The 26,183-nt window shown below is 38.0% G+C and overlaps 1 protein-coding gene across 2 annotated transcripts in view; it reads left to right on the top strand.

Annotated features, from left to right (window-relative positions):
• Window positions 1-26,183, top strand: part of TENM2 (teneurin transmembrane protein 2) — a 1,579,923-nt gene that overhangs the window by 1,468,501 nt on the left and 85,239 nt on the right. For both annotated transcript variants that reach the window (XM_064520849.1, XM_064520848.1), the window contains 2 exons: window positions 716-817; window positions 20,855-21,049. In XM_064520849.1, coding sequence (XP_064376919.1) covers window positions 716-817; window positions 20,855-21,049 — 297 coding nt within the window. The remainder of the gene's footprint in view (window positions 1-715; window positions 818-20,854; window positions 21,050-26,183) is intronic.

Genomic DNA, 26,183 nt, shown 5'->3' with positions numbered 1-26,183 from the left:
CAGCTAAAATTTTGTTACTAGACTGGTGTGCTTACTTTTCAGAGATTATCGAAGTAGTTGACTCTGCAGTTAGTGACATGAATTCCAGTGTTAAGCCTTGCTCTCTAGTTTTGCACACCTCTTCTTCATCCTCTTGCATAGCTGCTTGCACCTTTTTTATTAATCTTTTAGGATAAAGAATATGCATTAGAGCAAAAGAGTTCCTCTGACATGTACAGCAGCTATTTCTGTCAGCTTATTTAATGAAGCTTTAAATGTCTGCAGAAGGGAAATTCTGATACAGTCCTTGGAATAATCAGTTCCACGAGGAAAAGTGGTTGTACAGGATCAAAGTCTCACTGCAAGAATGGAATTGTCAATGTTCCTGTTGGAGCATTGTATTTGATTCATAATGTGAATTCAAACATAGCTACAGAGATCTTAAAAGCAGTTTTATCTACCTGTTCGAACAGAGGACTTGGTATCAGAAGACTTGAATGTTCATGGTACTCAGAGACTTAGTATGTGATTTTGAGCAGATCACTAGATCTCTACTCTCATTCATGTTGCCAGTAATGTTGGTGCCTTTCTGCTTCGCATGAACTTTGTGGCGTAAATATAATTAAATGTTGTTCTTCTGAAGTGTTGAAGACAAAATGAACTGAAGAAAAATTCAGCAAAGAATTTGCAGCCTAAAATGGAACCAACTAGTGTGCCCTTGATGCTTATATTTCAGATTCAGTGCAAGACTGTCCGCGTAATTGTCATGGGAATGGCGAATGTGTATCTGGTGTCTGCCACTGTTTTCCAGGATTTCATGGAGCAGACTGTGCTAAAGGTATCGTTTTCCCTGTGTTTGCAAATAGTCCTATTGTTTGTTTGTGATTTGTATGGATCTACAGAGCCTGCTAGTTAGCATGGATCCAAGCTAGATTCAAATAGATCAATACACATTTTTTTTCTTAAATCTCTTAGTTAAATATGATTAGATAGAAGTATTGCTGCATGGCTAATTACCCTTGCATAACTACAACTCTTTTTTGTGTCGACAGTAGTAAGCAGAAACAGCAGAAAAGATTTATTTTCTGTAAAAATGGATGAATTACCATCAATACTTTCTGATAATCATCAATTGGTCCATAATAGAAGACAGATTATCTTTCTTAATAGCATGTAATCTAAATTCTGGCTTGGCTGAGCCATACTTCTAGTTCATAGAGGTTTTTTTGATTGTACTATTACTCTTAGACTGAAGGAAGTTCTTTTTTTAGGAGAATGAGTAGGACTTGGTAAAGTTTTAAAATAAAACTTTTCTTGAGTCTTGGTTGTAAATTTGACCACTAAAACTGGGAGATGCACAGTTATCGAGGGTTGAACACAACTCTAAAAGACATCCATGGGTTGGCTATATGTGTTTAGTAAATCTTTTTCTTTGTTTGAGATAGCTGTCATAATTTGTAAAGGAAGGCCTCTTTAGGTTATATAGATGCTGCAGCACATACGTTGTCTAAAATCAATGACTTGGTAATGACTTCGTTGAACTCCCTGCTGTTCCTGAGCACAGTCATAACATTTTACAATTTGCTTCATTCTTAGTTTGTGTGAGAATTAGGCACGCTACCAGGATCACGTACTTACAATTGTTTTTCACAAGAATAAGGTTAATAGGGTTCAAAGGTGGGAAGTGTGATCTTTGAAAGCTTTTGAAATGCCTTAAAGGGCCTTAGAAATGTGCCCATTTCTCCTTAGATCATGTTCCAATCCTGAGGACAGTTCAGTGACGCCCCACCTTTTTCACTGGTGTCATAGTGTGGCACCCAGCATAGCTGTGCCTGTCTATGAAATACTTCTTAAATAGCTGTTATGGGTCTCCATACTTGTTTCTTAGAGGTTCCCTAGTATAAAAAAAAGAAAAAAGAAAAAAAAGAAAAAAGACCCTCAGGGCCTTGGATGAGTTAATGATGTACCTCGGTGCTAGCCCTACTTATTTTAAAGAAAGCCTAAAATACAGAGGTCATGTTGTTTTACTACCTGAGAAATTAAGACATTTCACAAATATATAGAGGAGACTCTGTATATTGTAAAGTAAATGGTGTTATAATGCGTGCTATAAATACACGTTGACAACTATATGCATTTCTGTGGTGTTAACCTGTGAAAGTATGCATGTAGTGACTGTGTGCTTCACTGCCACTCTTTACACATCAGTATCTCGGCCATGAAGTTAACTGATTTGCATTTTGAGTTTGGAGCAATACTGCAGTGTGTAGTGAACCTCTGTCTAATACTGTATTCTAAATTAATGCTAGAAAAATGTTTATTCAGGCTACATCAGATGAAGAGCTTTATTATAGAGTTCTTCTCAAACTGCATCTGTCAGGCTTCTACTACTAACCCCTCAGTACTTTTCCTCTGCATCCTGCTTTGTCTTTTCTGTGTTGTCTCATTCCCTCAAAAGCAGAAGTGCTGCTTGGAAGCTCCTTTCAATTCATTGAACTATTTTCTTATCAGACAGTATGGTATTTCTAAAGTACACAGAAACCGGGAAAATTATGTGAAATGACAAAATGGGGGTGCTGGCAGAATTCACATATTTCTGTGCAAACACATAGTTGCACGTCTACATACTATGAGACATGCCCAGACGTGCAGAGCTGTGTTAGGATGTAAGGGTCCACATGCCTCACCCATTTCACAGGCACCTGCACTCACATCCATAGATTTTTCTGCTTCCTTGAATGCTGATCATATGTGACAGCAGTTTCAGAAGACAGAAATCAAAATTGGGATTGTAGGAATGGTAAAACTCAATAACATGATATAGAGAATTAAATTTATTCTAGCATGTTATATGTATGGACACACTTTTTATGTATGTTTACTGTAATGTTACATTTATATTTAAGTTCTCACATGTTTGAATAGATAATTTCTTTCCAACTATTTATTTATTGTTATTTCCAACTTTTATTTTTGATTTCCCTAGCAACGCATATTCCACTGTCTCAGTTCTTCACTGTGAAATAATTTGAGGCAAACTCGGATAGGGAAATGTGGAGAAAGTGTGAATGAGCTCTTCAGCTAGCTCTTAGGGCTTGGTTCATACAGTAACACAGCAGCCTAAGAGCTGATAGATCAGCTGATGATCAACCGAAGAGTGACAGATCTAAAGCATTATCTTTTATACCAGTGAATCCCTGGTTACAGGGATGATCCTGAGGAGATCAGAGGCAAACTCTTTGCATACAATGTGCAGGTACTCCATCTGTGACTTTGCTCTGGATCCATGTTTTTCTGAAAGACCAAAGTGAAGGAAAACTCTGAGAGACACCAGAGATTTGACTTTAGATCCATTAGCTCCAGGATAGACAATTAGAAATGGAAAATTTATTAGAAAGAGCTGAACTTGTTGCCCAGTCCATGAGCTGAAATCCACTTCCGTGCCTTGATTGAAGTAGGGGAAGTTTCACCCTTGCAAACACTCTCACTGAGTCCCTGCGGGTTTTATGCTTACCCTTACCTGTGCAAGTAGGTTGTCTTGATTAGGTAGCCAGTCTGAACAGTTTTACTCCGTCTGCGCTCAGGCATAATCCACTTTGAAATCGTTTGGAGATCAACCTAATTAAGAATTCCATCTACCGTGCAAGAAAGGTAATGATACATTTTACTCTCATGTGGTTAAAATATGGCATTTTAAAAAAAAGAAAAGAAAATTTTAATAAACAAAAGATAGTTCAGTGGGTAGAGATATATCCTGATAAAGAAAATGCACATTGTTAAAGCCAGTGGAAGATGGCTGTAAATCGAACTGCATTGTGAGTAACCTCCTGTGCACAAACAGCTGTAGGAGTTAGTGATAAGAAGGGATGTTATTGCCAAGGATCAATTAAAGAACCAGACAAGCAGCTATGATTATGTTATTTTGGTGTCTTGTCACTTTTTTATATTCATCTCTCTTTTTTTTTGTAACTTCTATGACATACTCACCCAGGTATATCAAGGTGCCCTCCTTACTGTTCTCGCTGTTCTTGTCTGATACAAGTTTGGTCTTTCAACTGCTGAGTGTCCTATGGTCAATCTGCAAGCAGGCATCATTCCTGGGGTCCTGCTTTTCACCATTTGTAGTGTTCAGTATTGCAGAGAGTTGGGTTCCCAGAAGTGTGAAGCAGAGTTGGCTGTAGTTTTGTTTCATCACATAATACTTTGGAGAGCATGAAACTCCTCCACTTCTCTAAATATACACATATATATATATGTGTGTGTGTGTGTGTATATATATATATATGTATATTTCCAAAGCAATGGTAACAAACTGTTTTGCAAGTGTGCTCAGAACCTCTTTTGGTTTTGTATTTTAAAATACTAGCATTTGCATCATGAAAGTGTTTAGCTAAACTGCAAAGGTGAAAGAGTGTACACTGCCATGTGGTTTGAACATTGAAATGATGAGCATAGTATGAACATCTAAGTAAATGCAAATAGAGAATTTGACGTGATATGTCTGTTAAGAAATGGTGTTGATTTGTAAAAGAAGGGGGGAAATTGAGTCAAGTAGCTCCTGTCAGCAGCCATGAAGTTGCCATTTAGCAGATATTTTTAATTAATTATGCAATGTAATAAGAAACATGTTTAATATTTTAATTTAAATGGATTGAAGACTTTTGGATTTTTGAAACCAGAAATTTATACTATGTTTGATTAGTTGACTTTTTAATCTGATTTTAAGAACTCTAATGATTCAGATTTATGTTATACTCAGTTTCTTTTCCTGTTCTCCTTGTGTGGGTTTTTCATTATTTTATTTTCATTCTGTTTGTTTTTGGCTTACTGGCAAAGGACGGCGCCACTTTAATAAGTATAAAAAGAAGGGTAGGTTTTTTTAAATTTCTTTTTATTTCTTTTGAGACACTTAGTTTGAAAAAGTTATTAAGCTGTAAAGTGTAGTCTATCTCTTTTTAAATTTATTCTAAAGGATTTGCTGTTTCTGATGACTGCCCTCACCAAGATAAGAGTTCCTACCAAAGCCACTTTCTTTGTTATGTGTGCATTTTTAACCTCTGTACAGAAATGTAAAAAGTCCTAAATTATTAGGTAAGTAAGGTGTAATTGCTAGAAATAGCAACTCTTGCTTCCTCTCAGCTGTTACTCAAGAAATGTTTCTCTTGCAGATTTCAGTTCTTTGGGGCTCCTCTTGATCTGACCTTATTCCGAGGCTCATTGCTTGGGCAATAAAATTCTTCAAGTGCAGAAAGTACACTTCTTCCCACTGAATGATCTGCTTGACACTAGTCCCTTAGTGCCATGTCCAGAATGCTCCCAGTGACATAGGAGCTTATGGGAGGGAACCCAGTGGGTAAAACATGAATTTAAAAGTGCATCTAGCTGCATAATTCAGTACTCAGATCATTGCTGTAAAGAACCTAGGACCCACAAGAATGCATGCTGTCCCCCAAATGCTAATAAAGCATTGCAGTTAACATTTCCTCTCTATGGGAGTAAGGAAAGTTATTTGCCTTCGTAGCTTGGCAGGAAATTATAGTAAATGAAATAAAGCAAGCAGAGCAAAGCACACTGGACTTTGAAGGGGCAAATGAGAGGTGTCAGTGAATACCCTGCTCCTTCACCTGTCCCGCACGTGTCCCACAGCCTGGCAGAAGAGAGGGCGGCTGTGGTCAGGCAGCACTTCTGTTCATCTGTGGTGTGGTCATCACTGGAAAGGGGGTGTGTGTCTTCTGTCTTCCAAGTGAATCACTGCAAATTAGTGCAATAGCAAATTACAGAACAGATGAGAGAGGTAGGTTGGACTGAACATGGTGGTACCCAAAGCAGATAGCTTTGGCAGAGAAAAGAGAGGGAGAGAAGCAATAGCATAGGAAAATTGTCATAGCGTAATTTCAGAGAAGAGATGATAGAGGGACTGTCATCATCGTTGTTCCTTGTTCGAACTAATCCATTGTGGTTAGTGCTTTGCAATAAATAAAAAATAAAAAATAAAAGCAGTGCTTACCTCAAAGGACTTACCATGCCAGTACAAGTAAAGAAGGAACAAATGGGTGCCAAGTGGCAGATGTGGCGATAGAAGAAAAAAATCATGATAGGCAGTGTTACAAACATGCTAGCAGTGTAACTGTCATCAGTTTGGGGAAACACTGTGGTAAAAAGCCATTTTAAAGAGGGCTAATGGGACAGATAACACAAAATCATGTGGGTAATGCAGGACAAATGCAGTGGAAACACAAGGAGAGAGAATGTCGGAAAGAGCTCAAAAGGGCTGTTTTCAGATCCGCCTTTTTAAAACAGCAGTGGTAGCATTGCAGGTCAGAGAGAGGTGGGAGGCAGGATCGGAGCAGCAAACAGCCCGGGGTGGAGCTGGTCTACACGGGAAGTCGGAGCCTGAAGTTCATGTTTGATCTGGTAAGAGGAAAGGAGCAGGAACAGGACTGGGAAAAAGACCAGGTGGTTCAACTAACAGATTAACAGAATTCATTTTGTAACACTGTAGCAAACAGACGTGGTTGGAGAAAAAGATGTTGCTGTAATATAGATTTTATATGATGTCAGCAAGGATGGGGAGCCTAACAAAAAGACACAATGCCGAAAGAATCTGTAAGACTTTGTCAAAGCCTGGATATGAGGGGAGAGAGTGGATGACTCAAAAATGACATCCAGATTATGAACTGAAGTGACAGGTAGAATGATGGTATTGTCCCCGGTGATTGAACAAGAATGCGGGGAAGGGCTGAGAAGTAGCGGGACAGAGAGGAAAGTGAAATTAAATAAATAACAAGTTTACTGCAAAACATATTTCATATATTCATAATCACAGCACGTCTCATCACTTAGATTGTATTGGTAAAAAAAAAAAAGAGTACTTTTCTTTGGAAATACTGCATTCATGACTTGTCATTCACATGTATCTTGCATCCTGTCTTGTGGCTGACAAAATCCAGCATATTTAGTTACTTTCTTAGTATCTCTCCTCTTGGGGTGGGTTTGTCTTTGGTTTGGGGTTTTTGTACGTGTGTGCCAACTTACATATATGCTGCGGCAGCAGCAGTGCCCTGGTGTGTCACTCAGACCGTGTCTCTCTCTCAGTAGGTGGAAGCAGCATTTTGATACTTGAACAGGTATCTGTTCAAGGCTGTCTTTGGGAATGTTCCCCTCCAACAGTTTCCACCTCTCTGACTCAGTACCTAAACATACCTTTTTTATAAATTTACTTCACCTCTTCTCAGTCTCAGATTTTGCCAGCAGAAGCTTTTTTCATTCCTAGCAAACTGATTATGTCCTTGGTTGCTATGCAAAGAGTGCCATGTACAGGGCAGTGCCTGCCCTATCTGCCCTAAGTTTTCTTAATTTTACGTAATTTCAGTATGCTGTGGAAAGAGTTTTGTGCCATTAACTGTGCCTAAAAAAATCAAAAAATAAACAGACGTATCCTATTTCAACAAAGGTTAACAGTCATTGCCACCAACCAGCTGCTACATTACTGTCATGAAGTGAGTTAGTGACTTTGATCCAGTTTCAGGTGGACAAGTATAGCCCACACAAAATACACCCTGCAAACTCTCTAATTGGTAATGTAAACGGGAGCCAAGAAGTGCAGCCGTCTCAGCTTTGTGGGTGTTAGTGGTCATGACTCCAGCCAAGGTTAAAGGCAGAAGCACTGGTGCACCAAGGAGCAGAACTCGGGAACAGTCATTTCTGGTCTTCAGCTCCCATCATCGATCCTCTGAAACTATTAAGACTGGAGGCAAAACCAGGGAACTGGAACGTCTGGAGTCCTGAATTCTGCATGCAGATACCTTGTTAAATTTGTGTCTTACAACACATGTCAGTTAACATCTTAACATTTCATTACTCTTTAAGAGTGTGTACCTATCCCCATAGTATTATAGATTAAATGTGAAGATTAGTTGATGTTTGCAAAGCATGTGACATATAGTAACAGCATGGTGAAATCAGAGTACTCAGATTACTCCCTAGCCTGTGCAGGACTAGAAATTGATACTTCGTATTGTTTGCATTCTTTGTAAAAGAATATTTACAAAGTTCGAATAGGACCCAGCAGCTATTTTAGCATTGTGAGTATTTGAGAAAACAGACTTGAAAAACTTGGATTTCAGCAAGCAAAATATTAACTTACTTACTGTTGTTCTTAAAGATTTTGTCTTTCACTGAATCTAGCAGTGATTTCAGTGTTAGTAAGATTTTATGTACAGAAGAGTTGGTCCTGAATAATTTCAAGTGGGCATGCTCCTGTTCTTCAGAAACACATCTTTCCTTCTGTTTTAGTTGTGACTTCACAGGGTAGCAAAAATACTTCTAAAACTGTTTAATTTAATGGTGTTAAATATACCCACTAGTTGCATCAAATATAACATTTCAATTAGCATTTATTTACATATTAAATCACCAGTAAATATATAGCCAAAATCATGCCTGTGTATTGCACTGCTGTTCCCTGTGTTCCTAAATTTGTGTTGTAACATACGCACTTGAAATTATATATGGCTTTATTTCCCAGAGATCCTGCAGGATATTGTTGCAGTTTTTGAGGTAGATTGCTATAGGAGAAATTTTCAAACAAAGAGCATACTAAAGATTTTTTTTAAAAAAAAAGGAATGCTAGGGAGTACAGTAATGAAGGAGGAAGGAGATAACTGAGTAAAGTTGCTAATGCCACTAAAAAAAAAGAAGTGGGCGCATAAGCAGTTAAGATTCTCTGATTTCAGTGAACACCAGTGCTTCTCTGTCACTCATTAGCCAACTTGTTGAAATTCAGACACCAAAGTGCAACAGGATTGCTGTAGTTGGGGCCTTCAAAGTGGGACCAAATTATGTTTGCATAGTATAGTAAGGAAGTTTGTATTGCTCATGTCCAAGCTTGAAAGCATATGGAAAAACAGGAAAACCTCAGTAATGTTTTTTTTCTTCGTCAGCATTATAGTAATATTTTCATACTTACTAAAAGCTAGGTATGTTCATTTGTTCTCTCACAGTCGCTTCTGAAGCGCACTGTATTATCAATTCATTCTCTTTCTTCTCTTCTTATATATGTGCAGTAACAGCACATCTGTTTGCACAAATATTTTCTATTTCAATGGGATTCCAGTAAGCAAAATCTTTAGAAGGGTCCCAATGCAGCAACGAGGTGGACATCTTGTGCTTGGACATGCATGGAATGCACGTAGTATACATACGATTTTGCAGCTTAGTTTCTGGCAAGCCAAAAATCTTTCTTTCAGTTCTGTAAGACTACAGTTGGAGGCTGAGAATCTCTCTGCTCTGTCTATACTCTGCTAGCCTGAATTGTGCTCATCATGATGTATGTTTTCTAATTTGTTTTTGACTTTAATTGCTTAGCTTATTTAATTGCATTTCAATCTACATCTTGTTTTCAGATCGTATCGTCTCCGTGGTCTTGTGCTGATACTTGTTTATTCCACTAAGTTCTAAGAGTTTGTCTTCAATTTGTCTTGGCATCATCTTGGAGGCCTTGTGATAGTGGTAAATGTCATTGAATCAACTGTGGTCAAGTAGTATTGTGAATAACATAATGGAAATATAGCTGTTAAGCTAGATCCTTATACGTTTGTCGTCTCTGAGTAACAGAAATGGTCCTGAATCAGATCTTCAAATTTAAACATGTATGATCTTTAGGTACATTCGTATCTATATTGTATCTAGGTTTGAACCTGAAATTTAGATTTCTTCCCATATTTAGGCCCTATTTGGGTGAGATGAAATTCAGTTAGCTGTCATCCCTCTTCAGTTTCTCAAAAGAAGTATTTTTTCTAATTTAAATGTAGCAAAATATTTAAGTATCTGTAGCTAACATGAAATTGTGTAATTAATGATGTTATGATTAAATCTTTTTTGGTATATTAAATAATACAAATAGCAGTAACTAAAATGAAACCAAAGCAGTCTGGGTTTTAAACACCCACAAATTTCAAGTACTATAATCTAACTTAACTTTGGCTAACCTATAGGTGCAGTCTGCACCAACTACACTGCCATTTAGCCATATTATAACATTACCACAAAAGTATGGATGCAACAAATCCTTTCAGTGTAAATGTAAAATCTTCCCTAAAATAGTCGAAGAAATGTTTCACTTTTTCATTTCTTTTTCTCTCTGCATATACTGACTTCTTGTTGTTAGTGATTCGCTGCTGCGAATCATAACACATGTTTGGAAGGATAGTTCTGGTTTTTAGCAGTTGTCCTTGCTGCTGCTTTTTGGGAGCTTGAAGAAGCATCCTTTTCATTCCTTATTGGCTCCTCTCACTGAGATAGCAACTGAAACCTCTGAGATGGTTTAGTTTGTCCCCTTCTCCACAGTTTTCTCAGTGATGAAGTTATCAAGGCATACAAATGAAGATGAACATGCTTGTCTATGACAATAGTCTATTTCAACATCTGTTCATTTCCATCTGCTGTTACAAAGTAAAATTTATTTCTCTGTACACTATTGTAATCTTATCAACCTCATTGCTCACATCTAAAGCAAGAATTTCACAGCTCTGGTTTTGTGTTACTAGTATCCACAGAAAAGGAGTTTTAGTTTGCAAATGTCTTCAGGAATTTTATACTTACCATCTCTATTTTCCTGCAATCCCATGTATCATGCAGAGAGCTGAAAAGAATCCTTTCTCCCTTTCACCTCATGTGTTGAAACACATGAAAAGAAATTGAACTGTGCCACTCCCAATAGCTATAGGAAATAGGGAGGTTCTTACCTAGAAAGGCTGTAAATGACTCTACCATTATGAATATTATCTTAGTCTGCTGCATGGAGAACTGCAGTCTTCCGCAGTAATGGAAGGGGAACAAACAGGTTCATGAAGTGTTTGCATCCAGGATGTATTTACAAGGGGAAGTCCTCAGGGAACTAAGACTTAGCTCTTTGGTGATGGCTAGCTAGATTGACTAGCTCATCTTCATGCTGGTGGTGCAGGGTTTCTGTCCTTTCAATTGACCATCAAATGTAGCTGACATTTGCTTAATTTTATTTTCCAGTTCTTACACACTGCCAAGTTATTGTTATTAAAAATATTATGAGGCTCTTTTCACAAAGCAAAATTCTGTTGTACCAATTGACCAATCCCAAAGAGATAATTTTGTAATTTGCTGTAGTTCTGAAAATTACTTGTCAGCACAAGTCAACATCATCAGTGTTCTAGTAGATAGTGTGTGGAGACATATTCATATTTGTCACATAGATTTTTGTAATAACTGTAAGCAAAACAGTCATGTAATGGTAGATAATTTGTAGAATAGCACATGAGGGAAGAGCAAGTGTTATCTTTTTGACAGTTAAGGTCACACCAAAAGTTATGAGAAAGACTGCGATCTTTTTGATAAATTTTGACCAAAGCAAAAGTTTGCTGAGTGTTCAGAAGAATGTAAATATGCATTATCCAATTAATGCTGTTCAGTCACTTCTATAAAAATCCTGCCATTTTTTTTGTAGACTAGCTTAAGTACTTATCGATTGAGGACTTCTATAACTCTCAAAATGGAGGCATCCCCATATCTCTACAGGTATTTTAAATGAATTGAATTAATCATAGGCTTAAAAGTCTCTAGTGATCTTCGTTAACTTCCCTGGGTTTAATTAAAACATCTGTGCGCTTTTAATTTATCGATTCATCCAACTCATATGTCATGTTTTTAACACACCCCAGCATGCTCTGCATCATTTTTAACCCGATTTCCACTTAACTAAAGCAATTAAATTCACCCCGGATTAATTAAAGCATCCATACTTTAGTGCTTAAGTCAGCGTGTGCTGCTTTCCCCAAATGGTTTTTGAATGTCAGAGATTTGACACACCTGATGGGTTTTTTGTCCTTCTGGAAATTCTTCTGTGAATCTCTTTCTTGCTTACTAATGTGCAGTTTGACAGAGCTAGACAAGGAAACTTGGTAAGGCTCAGGTTTGGGCAACTGAAGTAAGGACTGCAGGGCATGATTACTGTAAAGGGCTGCACATTTTATCTTTAATCTCTTTGATCTGATGCCTGCAAGCACAGAGTAATATTATTAATAAATCATTTGCGGGCTTGGATTCAAACTAAACAGTTTCATGTTTTGTAAAGTAACTAACAAAGCATATTGTCTGGTAGGAGCTAAGTTCAGATTTTTGTGAAGCATCTGTTAACAGATGACTAAAAATTCTAAAACTGTAATGGCATAAAGATCTGTACTATCTGTATGTTACAATCTAGTGTAGGTGCTAATGGTCAAGAAAAACTGTCAGTTATTCACAGCTGTTCATTCTTCTGATGCTGGGTGAATTTCCACAAGTGACCTCCAAGCAGCTTGTGCTTGGAAAAGCACACGCTCTTAGAGCAACGTAAAAGATGTTCTGGGTCATTGCTGCTGTTCTTGCAATCATTTCGGTTTTGACTGAACGTAACAATTTCTGAAGAGCAGGCAGCCTGGTCAAACACCATTTTTCCTGACCAGGCAAACACCATGTTTGCTAGGCAAAAAGAACAGATCAGGGAAACTGGGCCTGGAGTCATTCCATCTTCCCCATTCTAGAATGATTTTCCTGGGGACAAGCTTGCTAGGTGTAGGACAGCTTCATAGTAGGGAAATGGCATGAAGATAGCATAAACTAGTAAAAGTGAACTGACGTAAACCACGAGGTGGTCCTAGAAGTTATTTCAGATTTTCATATCCGTAAATGAACTTTAGTTAAAACTAAATGGCCTACAGACAAATCCTGAAATGTACAGTCAACCAGTGTAAAATAGGTTTAAACAAAAAATATGAAAGATGGCATTGTTAAACTATAGCATTGTATTTTTAGACTACAAACCAGAATACTCATATCTCTGATGCCTCCTAATTTTTAGGAATAACCTTATGTGCAAACAGCTGATCTAACAAGGGATGTAATCATTTGCCATGTCTCAGTACTATTTTGATTAAAACAATAATGTTGTAAAATTTAGAGCCAACATTTTTAAATCAAGGTGTCAGAACTTAAGTTCTTAAATAAGTGGGCTTATTTTCTAAGATGCAACTATTTGCAATTCTTCTGGTTTTAGTGGTTTGGGGGATTTTAGGCCCTTTTGAAATAAGCTTGTTTAAATAAGTATAACTTCACTTTAGGAGGTTGACTTGGTTGTAGCTTTTGGAGTGAATCTGAAATTGTTCAAGGCTTTAGGATATGATTGTAGGACCCAGTTTGAGCATCAGTAAAATAAAACTTCACTTGCTTACATCTTAATCTAGTTTGCCCAAGTGAGAGATTAGTATTCGTAGATAAAATGTACATGTAGGTCACTAAGATACAGACCAAAAAGAGCCAAACGCCACTAGAATGTGACCCTACTCATGTTTTTTAGGTCTTTTGATCAGGCTATCATAGGTGATACTGCACTTGGATATTTTTTGTATTCCTGCTCCAGTTTGGAGCTGTACTGGAATCCATTTTGGTTTCAAATTAGTCTCTCATAAACAGTGATCCATGTACTTCTTTCTTATGTACTTGCAAAATCATGCATAATGTGTCAGCAGGAGCAGCAGCTTAATCTCTGCTAGAAGGAAGTCCTGTGAATTATTAGCGAGTCTGAATTAATTATCCCCTAAAGGAAGTGCCCCCAGAAGGTCAACTTTGAGATCACTGGTAAGAAGTTTGAACTACATTTGTCTCCGCTACAATTCCCTGTGGTCGGTGAAACAATGAAGAACTTCAATTCTATTACGCTAGTCTATTATTTTATTTTTTATATAACTAGGAATTTGTGTAGCTGTGTCCAAAGAGCATACCAGAACTGCCCAATCACTAGTTGTGGGGGTTTTCTGAGAGACAAGGATAGAATTTTTGTGTGGTTGCATTAAAGATTTGAAAACCATTCTACTCTGCTTCATGATACATAATGACTTTCTCTAAGCTTAAGGATGCTGAACTGCTTTGTGAGGCAGAGATGTGTGGGCAAAACCAGATTCAAAAAACTTGGAAGTTCTTGGTGGGAGAACTCAGAATGTGTCCATAAATGAAACTAGAACCAAGTTTTTGTCTGACCTTTGTGCAAGCCTTTATGCAAACACCAAGAAACACTATATATGGTAATAGTGGTGTGTGTGCTGCACTGTTGGGTCAGACTTGTGGCAGTAGACTGATTACATGTGCAAGCGTATGATTACATGTACAGAAAGATCCTCATGCAATTTTGTAAGTGCATATGCTGTCTGGCACATTGCTTTTAAGCTGTGCCATCAGAGACTGCTGCTCGTTCTGTGGCCATGAGTATATATGCCTGCTTTTGTAATTTGTATCTGAAAAAACACTCATTTTAAATGAACCCTAAATAAGGAACAGTCTTATGAGTTTGTCATAGTTCACTGAGTATAACAACACAAGCACTTCAGAAACATTTTAAAACAGGTCTGTAAAATAGCAATAAACATTTGTTCTTGGCAAAAGTTTCAGGACTGAAACTTACTTCTTCCTTCTTAACAGGAATGTCTAGAGGTAAAATTGCAATCTTAATTTCTCTTAGGTCTGACAAAGTTCTGTACAGCTCAACAATAGCGTGTAGGCTTGTCTTATGTAGAAGTATAAATGGTGTCTCTTCAGAATGCTATTTCCTGAAAGTGTTTGCTAGTATGCGAGTTATATTAAGGAAGTAATGCTGTAATGGGTCAGACAAAAAATCCATTTTGCCCAGGAACTCGAGTTCTGATTGGGCCATACAGCAGATAGCTGAGGAAGAGTAAAAATTGTACCTTCATTTGATGATGCTTCCTGGATAAATTTTCCCCATTTTAGAGATAAGTTGTGCTAGGACTTCCTATAGTACATGTTATGTCTTTGTGCATAGTAGCCTTTGTAGATTTTCCTTCTATGGATTTGTCAAAATACATTTTGAATCCGGGAATGTTTTTCTGTTTTAACTTTTCAGGTAATCTTGTTAAAATTGATTGGTGGAAGAGTTGCTGTTACTCAGAATGTAAGGGGCTGTTAGACTATGTCCAAGTGCTATATTAGTGCAGCCTCAAACTTGCACTTCAGTGCTTCTCTCCATATTGCGTATATTATGAATGTCAAGCTCATCTTTTATGTTTATTGGCTAGCAGTAAGAAGAATTTGGCTGATATGTAACAAAAGGTTTTCCAGGCATTATGGATACAATCAGACTAATCCTGAGTCAAGCAGCTCCCCAATAAGCTTGATGCAATCACTTGTCCATCCAAAGCAGTGACTTTTTCCTCCCCAACCTGACTTGAACATCTCACCACAGAATTCTGTGCTACATATGTTGTGAAGTGTTGGCTTGATATTGGGTGTTTCCTGACAGCTTCTCTGGGCTCTGAATTAGCCTATAGATGGCACAAAGGAAGCTAACCTTCTAATGCCCCATTGGGAAATTTACCTTTGGATGTAAAACTGGGCTGCTTGAAAAATAAGAGCAGTATAGGGCATTGCCAGGACAGGGAAGCGGTGCAGGTACAAGTTCAAAAACCCCTCCATTCATATTTATGTGCCCAGAAACTCAGATAGCTTTCAAGAGAAGTATACCAATTTGTCTGTTTTATGAGGAATTGAAAAAAGACCGCATTAGAGAACTGGCAGTCTAGATCCTAGTGGTACAGGACTCTCTGCACCAGGGTAATGCTTACTCTACAGCAAGAGGAACCAAGCCAGAATTCTGCCTTCAAGTCTTGTTTGGAGCTTCAAGTAGCAGGGGAAGGTCTTTCAATCAAGCAGCTGGGTAATTAAACCAAGTTCTGCAACAGCCTCCACGAGTTTGACTCCTCAAATGTCCTTTAGTGGTTTCTTGCCATGCTGTAGAACAGCTCTGGTGAGTATATATGTGTCAATACCATAAGGGTGGGGGAAAGGACTGGGTGTGCAGACTTACAACTGGGATACCTGTGTGCTAAGAGTCACTGGACAGATGGTGGCTTTTGATGGCAGATCATTTGGGCATTATCCTTCACTGACTCCCCTATTTGTGTATAATAGGCATGTCAAATCACCTTTCCTCATCTGTGGGGAAGTATTAACAATACTCCAAAACACCTATCCAAAGATAACTTTAGAGTGAGATCCTGGCATGTCTGGCTGGTCTTTCCTGCTCAGTTCATGCTGTTAAATATGTGTAGCCCACACAACTCAAGAGTCTGAAGTATCCCTTTTCCATGATTTGACCAGACTTAGCTGTTTAAAGACCTATGTTAAAAATTCGGTAGGTTTTTGTTGGAATGCTGATAAAGGGCAGAATCACTTCACCAAAACCACATTCAGGAATGATACTTGTGCTTATTTAAACTTATTCAGGAGATGTGCATTTGTGTTCCTCTTAATCTGCCTGAGCATCGCCTTACTAATTCTGTAGCTACTCCCCAGACCTCTGTCCACTTCTCAACAGTGATATCTATGATATGGGATTGTCTCTATGCAACATGTCTGTCCACAGAAATCAGATAGAACTTGATCGTTTTATTACATAAACCTTCCTTCAGTCTCCTCCAAGATACTGTGAACAGGCAGGTCTGTGCTGGAATACAGGCCTTCCACTGCATATGGGGGAGAGAAGCAGTCATAGACAACAAGAACTCCAGATGACTCTTGATTTGTTTGCACATTGAGGCAATCTGGATCAAAAATTAGAGTGGCCTGTTTTGGATCTCACTCTGCAGCACTTTGGCCTAAAATAAGTCTAGCAAACCCCTTTTGAGGTAGAATGCCTTCTTCTGTTTTCCAGGGAAAACCAGCTTTATTCTCTCTCCATTCCTTGCTCGTATCAGCCTAGAAACCCACAGCAGGGACAATAGTGAAGAGTTATTTGTTACGGCAGTGAGAAACCAGCTTCTTACTACCTGCCCCTGCTTGCATTCTTGCTTACTGTTTCCCCTGCAATCTTGGTGACATGGTGGTGTTGGAACTACCAAGCTCTGACCACAGACCTCTGCCACTTTTCTCATTCTCCAAGTGATATTCTCGATATATGTATTGTAGAATAGCTCTGACATGAGGCTGTAGATAAAACTTAGTGGCTTTAGGTTGCAAGTGTCTTAATCTGAACTGTGTTCTCTCTCATATCCTAAGAAGAAATGACGTATTTTTTCCTATGTCCACAGTCAGTTCTTGTGTCACTAACATCTTGGCCATGCACATTCCCACTGCAGTTGAAGACAGGTCACTGTTTAACTTACACACAAGCTTCACAAGGTCTGGGCGGATTTTTGGACTGTAGCAAGACCTCTGATGTGGCAGAAGCACAAAGACAGGATTGCAAAGCTGTAGCACTGCGTTCAGCTTCACTGAAGTTCTTGAAGCACCAGACCAGGGTAAGGGAACGCTACCATAGCTACTGTGGGAGCTCTTAGCCCAAGACCCAGCAGCACCTGCTAATCTTTCTTCTGCTGTGCCAGTCATCCAGTCTCTGGTGTCCCAGAAGTTGACCCTGAAAATTTGGATCAAGGGATGGAGTTGAAAATAACCTTCCCATAAATATGTTCCAAACAGCAGATGTAATCTCTTTAACTGGCATACCTTTGCCTAACTGGCATACCTTTGCCCATTGCTTAGTTAGACTTAGATTCAAAATGTGGCATGAAGTGATCTTATGGCAGGTGGCTGGCATGGAATTATCGAGCTGTGTCTAGAGTGGTCCCATCTAAGCTGCTTACTTTTTTTGATACTGGACTTATTTCTGTTCAGTCACTCTTGCAGTGGACTGCACTGTTCGAAGAGAATTATTGCCTTTACTTGAGTTTTAAGACTCCAGAGGAAAGGTTTTCAGAATAGACAGCCGGAGCACTTTGAGTGCCAATGACTCCTCTAGCTGCATACATTTTTCTGCATACCTTTGTTCTGCTACAGGAGAGCTCCTAAAGGGCCAGGGGAGCCCTTTCTGGTGATGAGTACCATGCTGACCAGTTTAAAAAAAAAAAAAAAAAAAAAAAAAAAAGCTCCCCTTGTTACCCCTCCTCCTGTCTGGTTATAGGTTTGTTATTGGGTTGTATCCAGCTGCTAGGTCATCCCTAACTTTTTGTCTTTATCCCTACTCAAATAAACACATTTTGACTGAAGAAGCTGTTTGCTGTCTTCTGGTTCATTTAGCATTCCTGAAACCTTTTCTTTCCATGCCTGGCAGCTTCATTCCAGCATGGTAAATGCCATGTGGAGGCTGATGTGCAAAAGCAAGCTATATACTGCTATGCGAATGTCTCCTACTGTCCTAATGCAGTTGGAGGAGCCGCCTTGAGCAACCATTCTGCTAACGTTGAGTCTCTGCAATATTTTGGAAGCAGGGAGAGAATGTGTGTCTAAAACTATTGCATCCTTCCAAGGTGTACTTGAACAATGGGGCTGCAAGGTTGACCACCATGTACAGGAGCTGAGAGGTGCCTCATTCCAGTGACAGATGTTTAGGTATTAAGACGAGGCCTGGAAAAAGGAACAGTGTCTCTGCAACATGTCAAGGTGTTGAAGGTGGAATCAAAAAATTTGGCACGCATCGTGATAGTCTCGGGGCTTCAGAACAAGCTGTCTTCCGATCACTCATATCCGGATCTGCTACACTATGGCATATGAAGAGGGGAGGACTGACGTGACTCTTTTGTTTACAGTGCTTTGGGAGAATAAGTCAACAACAGCCCAACCGAGAGTTTTGCATTAGTGAAATGGAGAGTTATAGACAAAGGAATTGTTTGTCTCTCCAGGTCTTTATCTTTGAGAAGTGAAAGTGGTCCTAGTTTGATCCCCTGCCTTATGGCTCACCTAAATGACTTGCCGTAGGTAGCAGTTAGTGTACCAGGGCCGTGCAAAGTCAGTGCGTGCTGAGGAATTGAGATAGGCAGACTCCATGGTGTGATGCACGTGGACAGAGGGAACAGTTAGTCATGAGGCATCCAGGATGCTCCTAGTTCAGTGTGTTGTATATCATAGAAGGGTGTTCCACGATGACCTCCAAAAAAGTGTAGAATAGGCTGAGTGCAGTATGGACACACTGGACGTTTGTCTGCGTAGTAATTCAAGCCAGCTGGTTTAGTAAGCTTAATTCTGAAATCAACCGCAAGTACCAGAAGTAGTAGGAGTTTAGCATAAACTTGTTCACAGAACTCAGTAAAGCACTTGTGAGTATATGTCACAACTGAAATTGAGAAGTTGCTGCTGGAAATTATATTTTACGCAGATTTGGAATTAGGAAGAAAAAGATTAAATAAGAGTAGAAGGACTAATAGCAAGAGAGGACAGCAGGAAAGAAGCAAATATCGCTGCCAAAGGACTGACAGTATGGGCTTAAGAGAGAGAAGAATTAGCAGGGGAAAAAAAAGAACTGTAATATACTGGTTTTGCTATTATTCTGTTGTACAAAGACATGGGATAAAACAGATTATGTAAGTGACATATGACCCATCAATTTTTAGTCTGAATTGAAATGTTTCTGAGCACTCCAAATTTTAGCTAGTATTTCAGGTTACAAATCTGAATATATATTTTTTCTGATCAATTTTTTCAATTTCGAATAAGAAAATTCTTGAAAAATCAGTCCTGAAATGTCTTTTTGCAGCAGATCAGTGGGACAGCTAAGATAAATAAGGACTGTAGGACTGAATCTCAAGAGTACAGTGGAGAAGCTGTGCAACTGGACAATTACACATTTCTTTTTAGTAAGTCAGTTACTTGGGTTCTTCTTGATCTTACAGGTTAAAGGGATAATAAAAGCAAGAGGACAGTAGGACCTTTTAATGATTAATAGTAGCTTTTGAGTATATTTTTGGCTCTGTAAAACTAGCCATTAATTTCTAATTACTTTGAAGGGTGAAAAGACAGGGAGATACTTCTTTGTCTTTATCAAACCTCATCAGAGAGAAGAGCGCAGCTCTTCTCAAAGGTTCACTTCATTACTCCCATTTTCTGTTACTCCTTTGGTGTGTGTTTTGTGGGATTTTTTGTTTTGTTTTCCCCCTGTTTCTCTGGCTGGCTGTTGACCACACACACAGTCTTTGACAGGCAAGAGTTAACAGATTGCTATAGTCCTATGGAAGACTTGGGCATATAGAGGTGTGAATATGCCTTAGTGTGATGTTTGTGTAACTGGCTTTAATAAACCACTTGTTTCTTTCCATCACTGTATGTGTGTACAACATCTGATTTCTGGCATCCAGGACCTGCTGACTACCTTTATTATTCATAGGCTTCACTGCATTTGCATCAATTAATTCTGAATATTTGCTCAAACACATCGTATCCCATTACAGTAGAAGAAGGAGGACGAGTTAGTGGTGCTTTCTTGCCATTTTACAGAGGGTAAAAGCATTCACTCTAAGGAAACTAAGGTTCAGCAGGTGTACTGGTGGCACACACTGGTGGTACATTTGTTGTAGACGACCGCTGGTGTTATGCCTACGTTCAAGTTCCTTCTGCTCAAGAAACAAGCTAAAGAGACTAAAAAAAATGTGGGCACAGCATTAAAAGATGTTACGGGAGAAGAAGGATGTTATATAATGATATGTTCCGGGGATTGCATGTTTCCGTTCCGCTATCTGTGCAAATTAGATGTTACCTAGTGGAACAAACCAGAGTGATGGCAGAATCAAGTCCATTCACATTGCCTGGACATCTGCATAGTTCTGAGTATCACGTCATCTGCAGCTATATAGAATAGTGGCTGTATTCTCAGAATGCCCAAAACATGCGTGCTTTATCAAATAGTAATTAAATGATTTATTTGGGAAATCAAGAGCTGAACTAGTACATGTTATCTTAGATTTTTTTCTAGTAAATTAACATATTTAAATATATATATATAATGTAGTTGGTAGTAGATTTTTAGAGCACTTTTACGTGAGTACATGTATGACCCTGTATGCTGTTTTTCTTTTATTCAATTTTCCAGCTGCCTGCCCGGTACTGTGCAGTGGCAATGGCCAGTACTCTAAAGGAACCTGCTTGTGCTACAGTGGCTGGAAAGGACCAGAATGCGATGTACCTGTCAGCCAGTGTATCGATCCCTCATGTGGAGGTCACGGTTCCTGCATCGAAGGGAACTGTGTCTGTTTGGTTGGCTACAAAGGAGAAAACTGTGAAGAAGGTGGTGCTTTTTCTTTTTATGTTGTGAGCTTGTTTTCTGGGTTTTGGAGCTATTCAGTGGGTAGAAAAAAGTAAAGAATGAAATTAAATTACAAATGTAAAACTGCTGTGGCAGATTGTGATGAAAGGGGTGTAAAAATGTGGTCTGCTGCAATTTTACTGATCTATAAAAGTTTAAACTAAACTGCTGATCTTCCATATACATTGTTTTGCAGGAGTAAGAATGTCTGTCACAAGTATAGCTGAATAATTCTTTTGCCAAAGAGTGAAGATAACTTTTTTTATGGACTATATTTATTGAACAATTTAGAAGTGAAATGCAGAAAAATGAGTAGCGTTAGAGAAAATTGTATAACTGCAACTCCACACAAAGCAAACTTATCAGTCACTATTAAGACAGAAGCCGATGGGACAAATTTAAGAGACTTAGGTATCCATGTTATTTACAAACTTCCTGTAGGGCAAATTACTCCCCTTAGATGCAATCACGTGGGATCAGAGAAAGGTAAATGGCGCACATAAACAACAACTGTCTTTTAAATGGAAAAAAAAAAAACCTTCAGGTTATCCAATTCTTTGTGTATGCAAAAACAAGCAGATTTAACAAAAGAACGCGTGCAAAATTTGGTCATAGATTGAGCTCAGTATTGTTTTGTTTCCACAATGTTTTCGGTTAGAGTGTGCAACAACATAAATTGGACTGCTTTTCTTTTTAAAATGTATTGGTATGGTTTTGAAAGGGGATTTAACTCCCTGGAGGATTGCTAGATTGACAGTTCTGCACGCCTCTGCACATCCTCAGAGCAATAATAGTTCAAACCGCTTTATGATGACATTCCAGCATTTATTAATCCTCCAAAGGGAGAAACAACTTGGGGACTAAGGTGATAGGACTGGAGCTGCATGGTTTTAGGAGTAGAGAGTCCCTAGGGAGTGTTCTGAACGTGATGCAGAGCTGTCCACCAGGTGTATATTGATCTGTCTTGCTGTACAGAAAACAGCTGTTTCTTCCATCAAAAAAAAGGAGAAGAAAACTAAGCAATTTACTGTTTGGGCATGGAGTCATCCACTTTAAGACTCGATCTTGCATTATTCTGAGTGAACTTCTTTTGCTGAAAGCAAAAATAAGCTCAGGTCCTCACTAGTGAGACTGCCAACACTAGACTAACTGCAGCCATCTGCTCAGTTCACTCCTGTCATCTCCTTCCAGGAATGCTTCACAACGCTTGGGTCATTAAAGCTGTAATCCAAAACTTACTGAAGTCATTAGAGTTTTTCTGTTGTTTTTAATGGGCTGCAGTTTAAGCCGTATCAGGTAAATTCTATAATGTCCTTCTCAGCTCTTAGAATTGATAGTGCTCAGTTCACCCTGAGTGTACATTTACAGGAGATACTCAAGAACTACCTGAAATGCCCTGCTATATCTAGCATTCTCATGGAAGTCAAAGACGGAAAAGACTGTCTTTAGCGTGCTCATCCAGTCTGTTCCCCAGGAATGCAGAAGTTTGCTCAGACTAGTTAAGTTATGTAAATTCCATTTTGTTCTTTGTTGTGGTATAAATGTTGGTATTACTAGAGAGAATTTGATAATTGGCTTTCTTTCATTTAATGTTGTTAATTTTACCTGGTAAGCAGTTCCTTTCCTTCCTCCACTATAATTTCCAGATACTTGCATGAAATTCTCTCTCCCTAACTTTCAGTTGTCTAGAATGCACACACTGTATCTGGCCTAAACATCATGACTTCCCTTACCCTCCTATAAGAGAAATAGGCTCTTGTAGTGCTTAATTCAGCTCATCCTAAGGTGAATGTTCAAAGTGGATGAAACAAATACACCACCAACTCCAGATAACTTTATAGAGCAAGCTAGTGCATATCTTTGTGCCGAAGCATTAATGTTAACACCACTCAAAGTTGGAAACACTGCAAAACATTGTCAGTCAACAACAGAGGAGGCGGAGGGGGATGTGAATTAATATGTGAGGGGAAAGGGTATAGATTATTTAATCACCAGTGCTTGAAAGGATAAGGTTTTTAAAAGATAAATGGATTACAGAGGCAGGCAGTATTAACTGCAGACTTGGGAGAGGCCAATAACATGACAGGAAAGGTTAGCATAACCTTTGGCATACAACATTTGGCAATAAATAAATAAATAAATAGCAACCATGATATTTCTACTCAAAAATTCCATTCCTTTTGTAAATATTTTTCACATTAATTCAAGAACTACTGGAAAAAGAAAGAGTGTAATACAAATTGGTGTCTCTTCAGTTGCAAGTACTCATCTAATCTTATTTAAACTTTATGCGTGAATTAATGGTAGAATGATACAAATAAATATATCAGTATTTATATTAAAGTATGAAATCTCCTCTATTGATTTGAGCTTCCAAAAAGAATGGCTAAGGTTGATTCATGCACCATTTTTCAACTAAGGTATTGAATTAGAATGAGTGGATCAGCATTTTTTTTCTTCCCGTTAGCTTTTTATTTCTGATATTCAATACGGTCATATTGTTCAAACAATTTACCTGACATGAAAGTGGCACCAAAATCGATATTTGTGATGCACAATTTTTGCAGCATAAACACTGTTGTTCTATTAACAGATTTGCAGGCAGAACGAAGTGGCACCTTTGCCAGGTTTCGTTCAGGCTGGTTTGGGGGAGACGAGTGAAATTGACAAATTAGGTTAAGTTAACAGTGTTTTTCTTGTCAGTTTCATGGTCGAGTCATTTTTCAATGACATTTAACTTCCTAAGTGTAATTCATGGCTCTTTGGGGGTTTATAGTACATATTGTTCAGAAAACTCCTTGACCTCCTTTTTTGTCCTTAGGGATATAAATTGCTTTCAGTACCCTTTTTGTCAAATCTACAGAGGGCCCAATGCTAAATGAGTTCTAATGATCTGAGCTGCCAAGGGGCTATGAGTTCTGAGTCTAACATACTTACTTGCTAAGGCACGTTGTCCTTTGTTTAAACACCACAGAAGCTCCGTTTATAAATCCTTATTAAATACCATTGTAAACTCTTCTAAAGACTTGGGGCCAGAACCTTTGCAGCATAAGTCAGTGTAGTTCTACTGCAGGTAATCAAGTTATGCTAATTTTAGCAGCGGAGGATCTGGCCCAAGATGATAACCCTAAGAGCATGTATTAAAATGGAACAAGTTTTGAGTTCAAAGTACAAATGCTCTTCAATTTGAAGTTTGAAAGCTATTACCTAATCTAATGTGGTAACCTACCTAATATGGTAAGAACAGAATAGCTGTAAAGTATATTTGTGTAGAACAACAGATGAAAGGGGTTAGTTTGAGTTATTTTATAAAACGGAAGAGTAGGGGCTTGGGGGAGTTGTAAGGCTTTTTCTATGGTGATAAATCTCAGCTGCATGAATGCTGTAGTTCCAGGTAGAGGAAAGAGTTAATTTCTGTGGAAGAGGGATGTGTTTTTCATTTGTTCCATTTTGCTTTTATTGGTACTTCTATTTTATAAGGAAGGTGATACATTTCTAAAATGTACAGTCCTCAAGACTCATCAGTATTTCCTAAAGTTAGCTGGCCTGCAACATACAACACAAAGTAACACATGTATTACCTGTTTAAATTTTCCATTAAGATATCAGCATCTAAAAAATAGAGTAGGCAGAATTTAGATGAAAAAAGTAACCTTCATCATACAAGTAAATTGACCTAAATCTATCTTTGTATTTTTTAAAATTTTTAAGTTAGTGGTGACTGTTTATTTCTTTGTTGAATCAGATTGTTTTATCACACTTCTCTGTCTACCAGATTAAACAGAAATACCACAGAAGACATATTCTAAACTTTGGACAATTTTTAATCTTGTTAAGCACCAAAAAGTACTGACAGTAGGGGATAAGAGTTCTAGACAATTTTAGAATAGTTTATAAATTTATGAAATCCTATCTGAGCTGAACCACAAAACAGTCTTGGTTTCCCTATAAACACTAAATTACATTATACTATTTTCAAGCCCAATTAATTGAACAGTAAATCATTTGAAAAAAAAATGCATAGCCAGTGCCATCATTTACAGTCAAAATCTTTTAAGAAATTTTTTAGTAATTTATTCCTGTGCTGCTGTAATCTGAATTAAAATCGAAACTATCTTGATAACTCCTGTTATTGCATCTCTAAATGTGCTTGCTTCAGTCCTCTGAGTTGTATCTAATCTATACGCTTATTTTAAATGTTCTGTAACTTCATAAAATAATTTGACAAGACTTTATAGAAAAGTCGAGATTTGAAAGATCCTGTATTGTTCACATAAGGTAGAGTAAAAATGTCTCTGCCATAATTTAGAAGGATCAATTTGGAAAAGATGAGAGATAAATCACTTTCATTATAAACTCAGATCTTCCTAGAGTCACAAGAGCGAATGCCAATCATTCTTAGTTCTTCAGTTGTGAACTAATATATACTAGTCATGAGATGAATTCATTTTATTTAGGACTTGAGTTTGACCTTGGCCCTCAATTCCACAGCAAGAGGCAGTTTGTAAAGCCTCTATGTTGGTATTTGCAGTAGAGCATAGTACACTTACACAAATTCATGATATAAGATAAAAATCTTGAAAACCATGAAGTTGCTGATAGAGTTTATCTGAAAGACAGTTTGTAACATTCCTTTATCAGGATCAAAATGGCAACTGAAATCTCATGGATGTTTTGCCATCATAATTATTTTCACTTTCTTTTTCTCTTCTTTTTTCTGGATTGAAAAAAGATGAAATATGTGTCTGTATCTATTTTTTTTAATTTCTTAAAATGCAATTGTCTACTAGTTTAGAACATGGGTTTAAGTACCTAGGTCTCTCAGTTTCACTGCTCAGCTAATAACAGACTATGAATAAAATGCTCAGAAGTGCCTGAATAATTTAGGAGCCTAAATGAAGCTGAAAGCCACTGATATTTTGACTTTTAGATACTTAAAGTGAATATAATAATACTTACTGTTCTCAGGGTACTCGGCATTTTAATGGTAATAATAGCAGTATTGACAAAGATATTGCAAAGAAAAAATATTCTAAAAAAGTGCAATTACTTCAGGGTGGGTTTTTTTCTATTTTACTATTAATCATAGTTTTTGAGCCATTAGAGCTTCAGTGTA

Source organism: Dromaius novaehollandiae, chromosome 15 (assembly GCF_036370855.1).
Source record: "Dromaius novaehollandiae isolate bDroNov1 chromosome 15, bDroNov1.hap1, whole genome shotgun sequence".
Classification (NCBI taxonomy): Eukaryota; Metazoa; Chordata; class Aves; order Casuariiformes; family Dromaiidae; genus Dromaius; species Dromaius novaehollandiae.
This window is presented reverse-complemented; position numbering and strand designations above follow the sequence as displayed.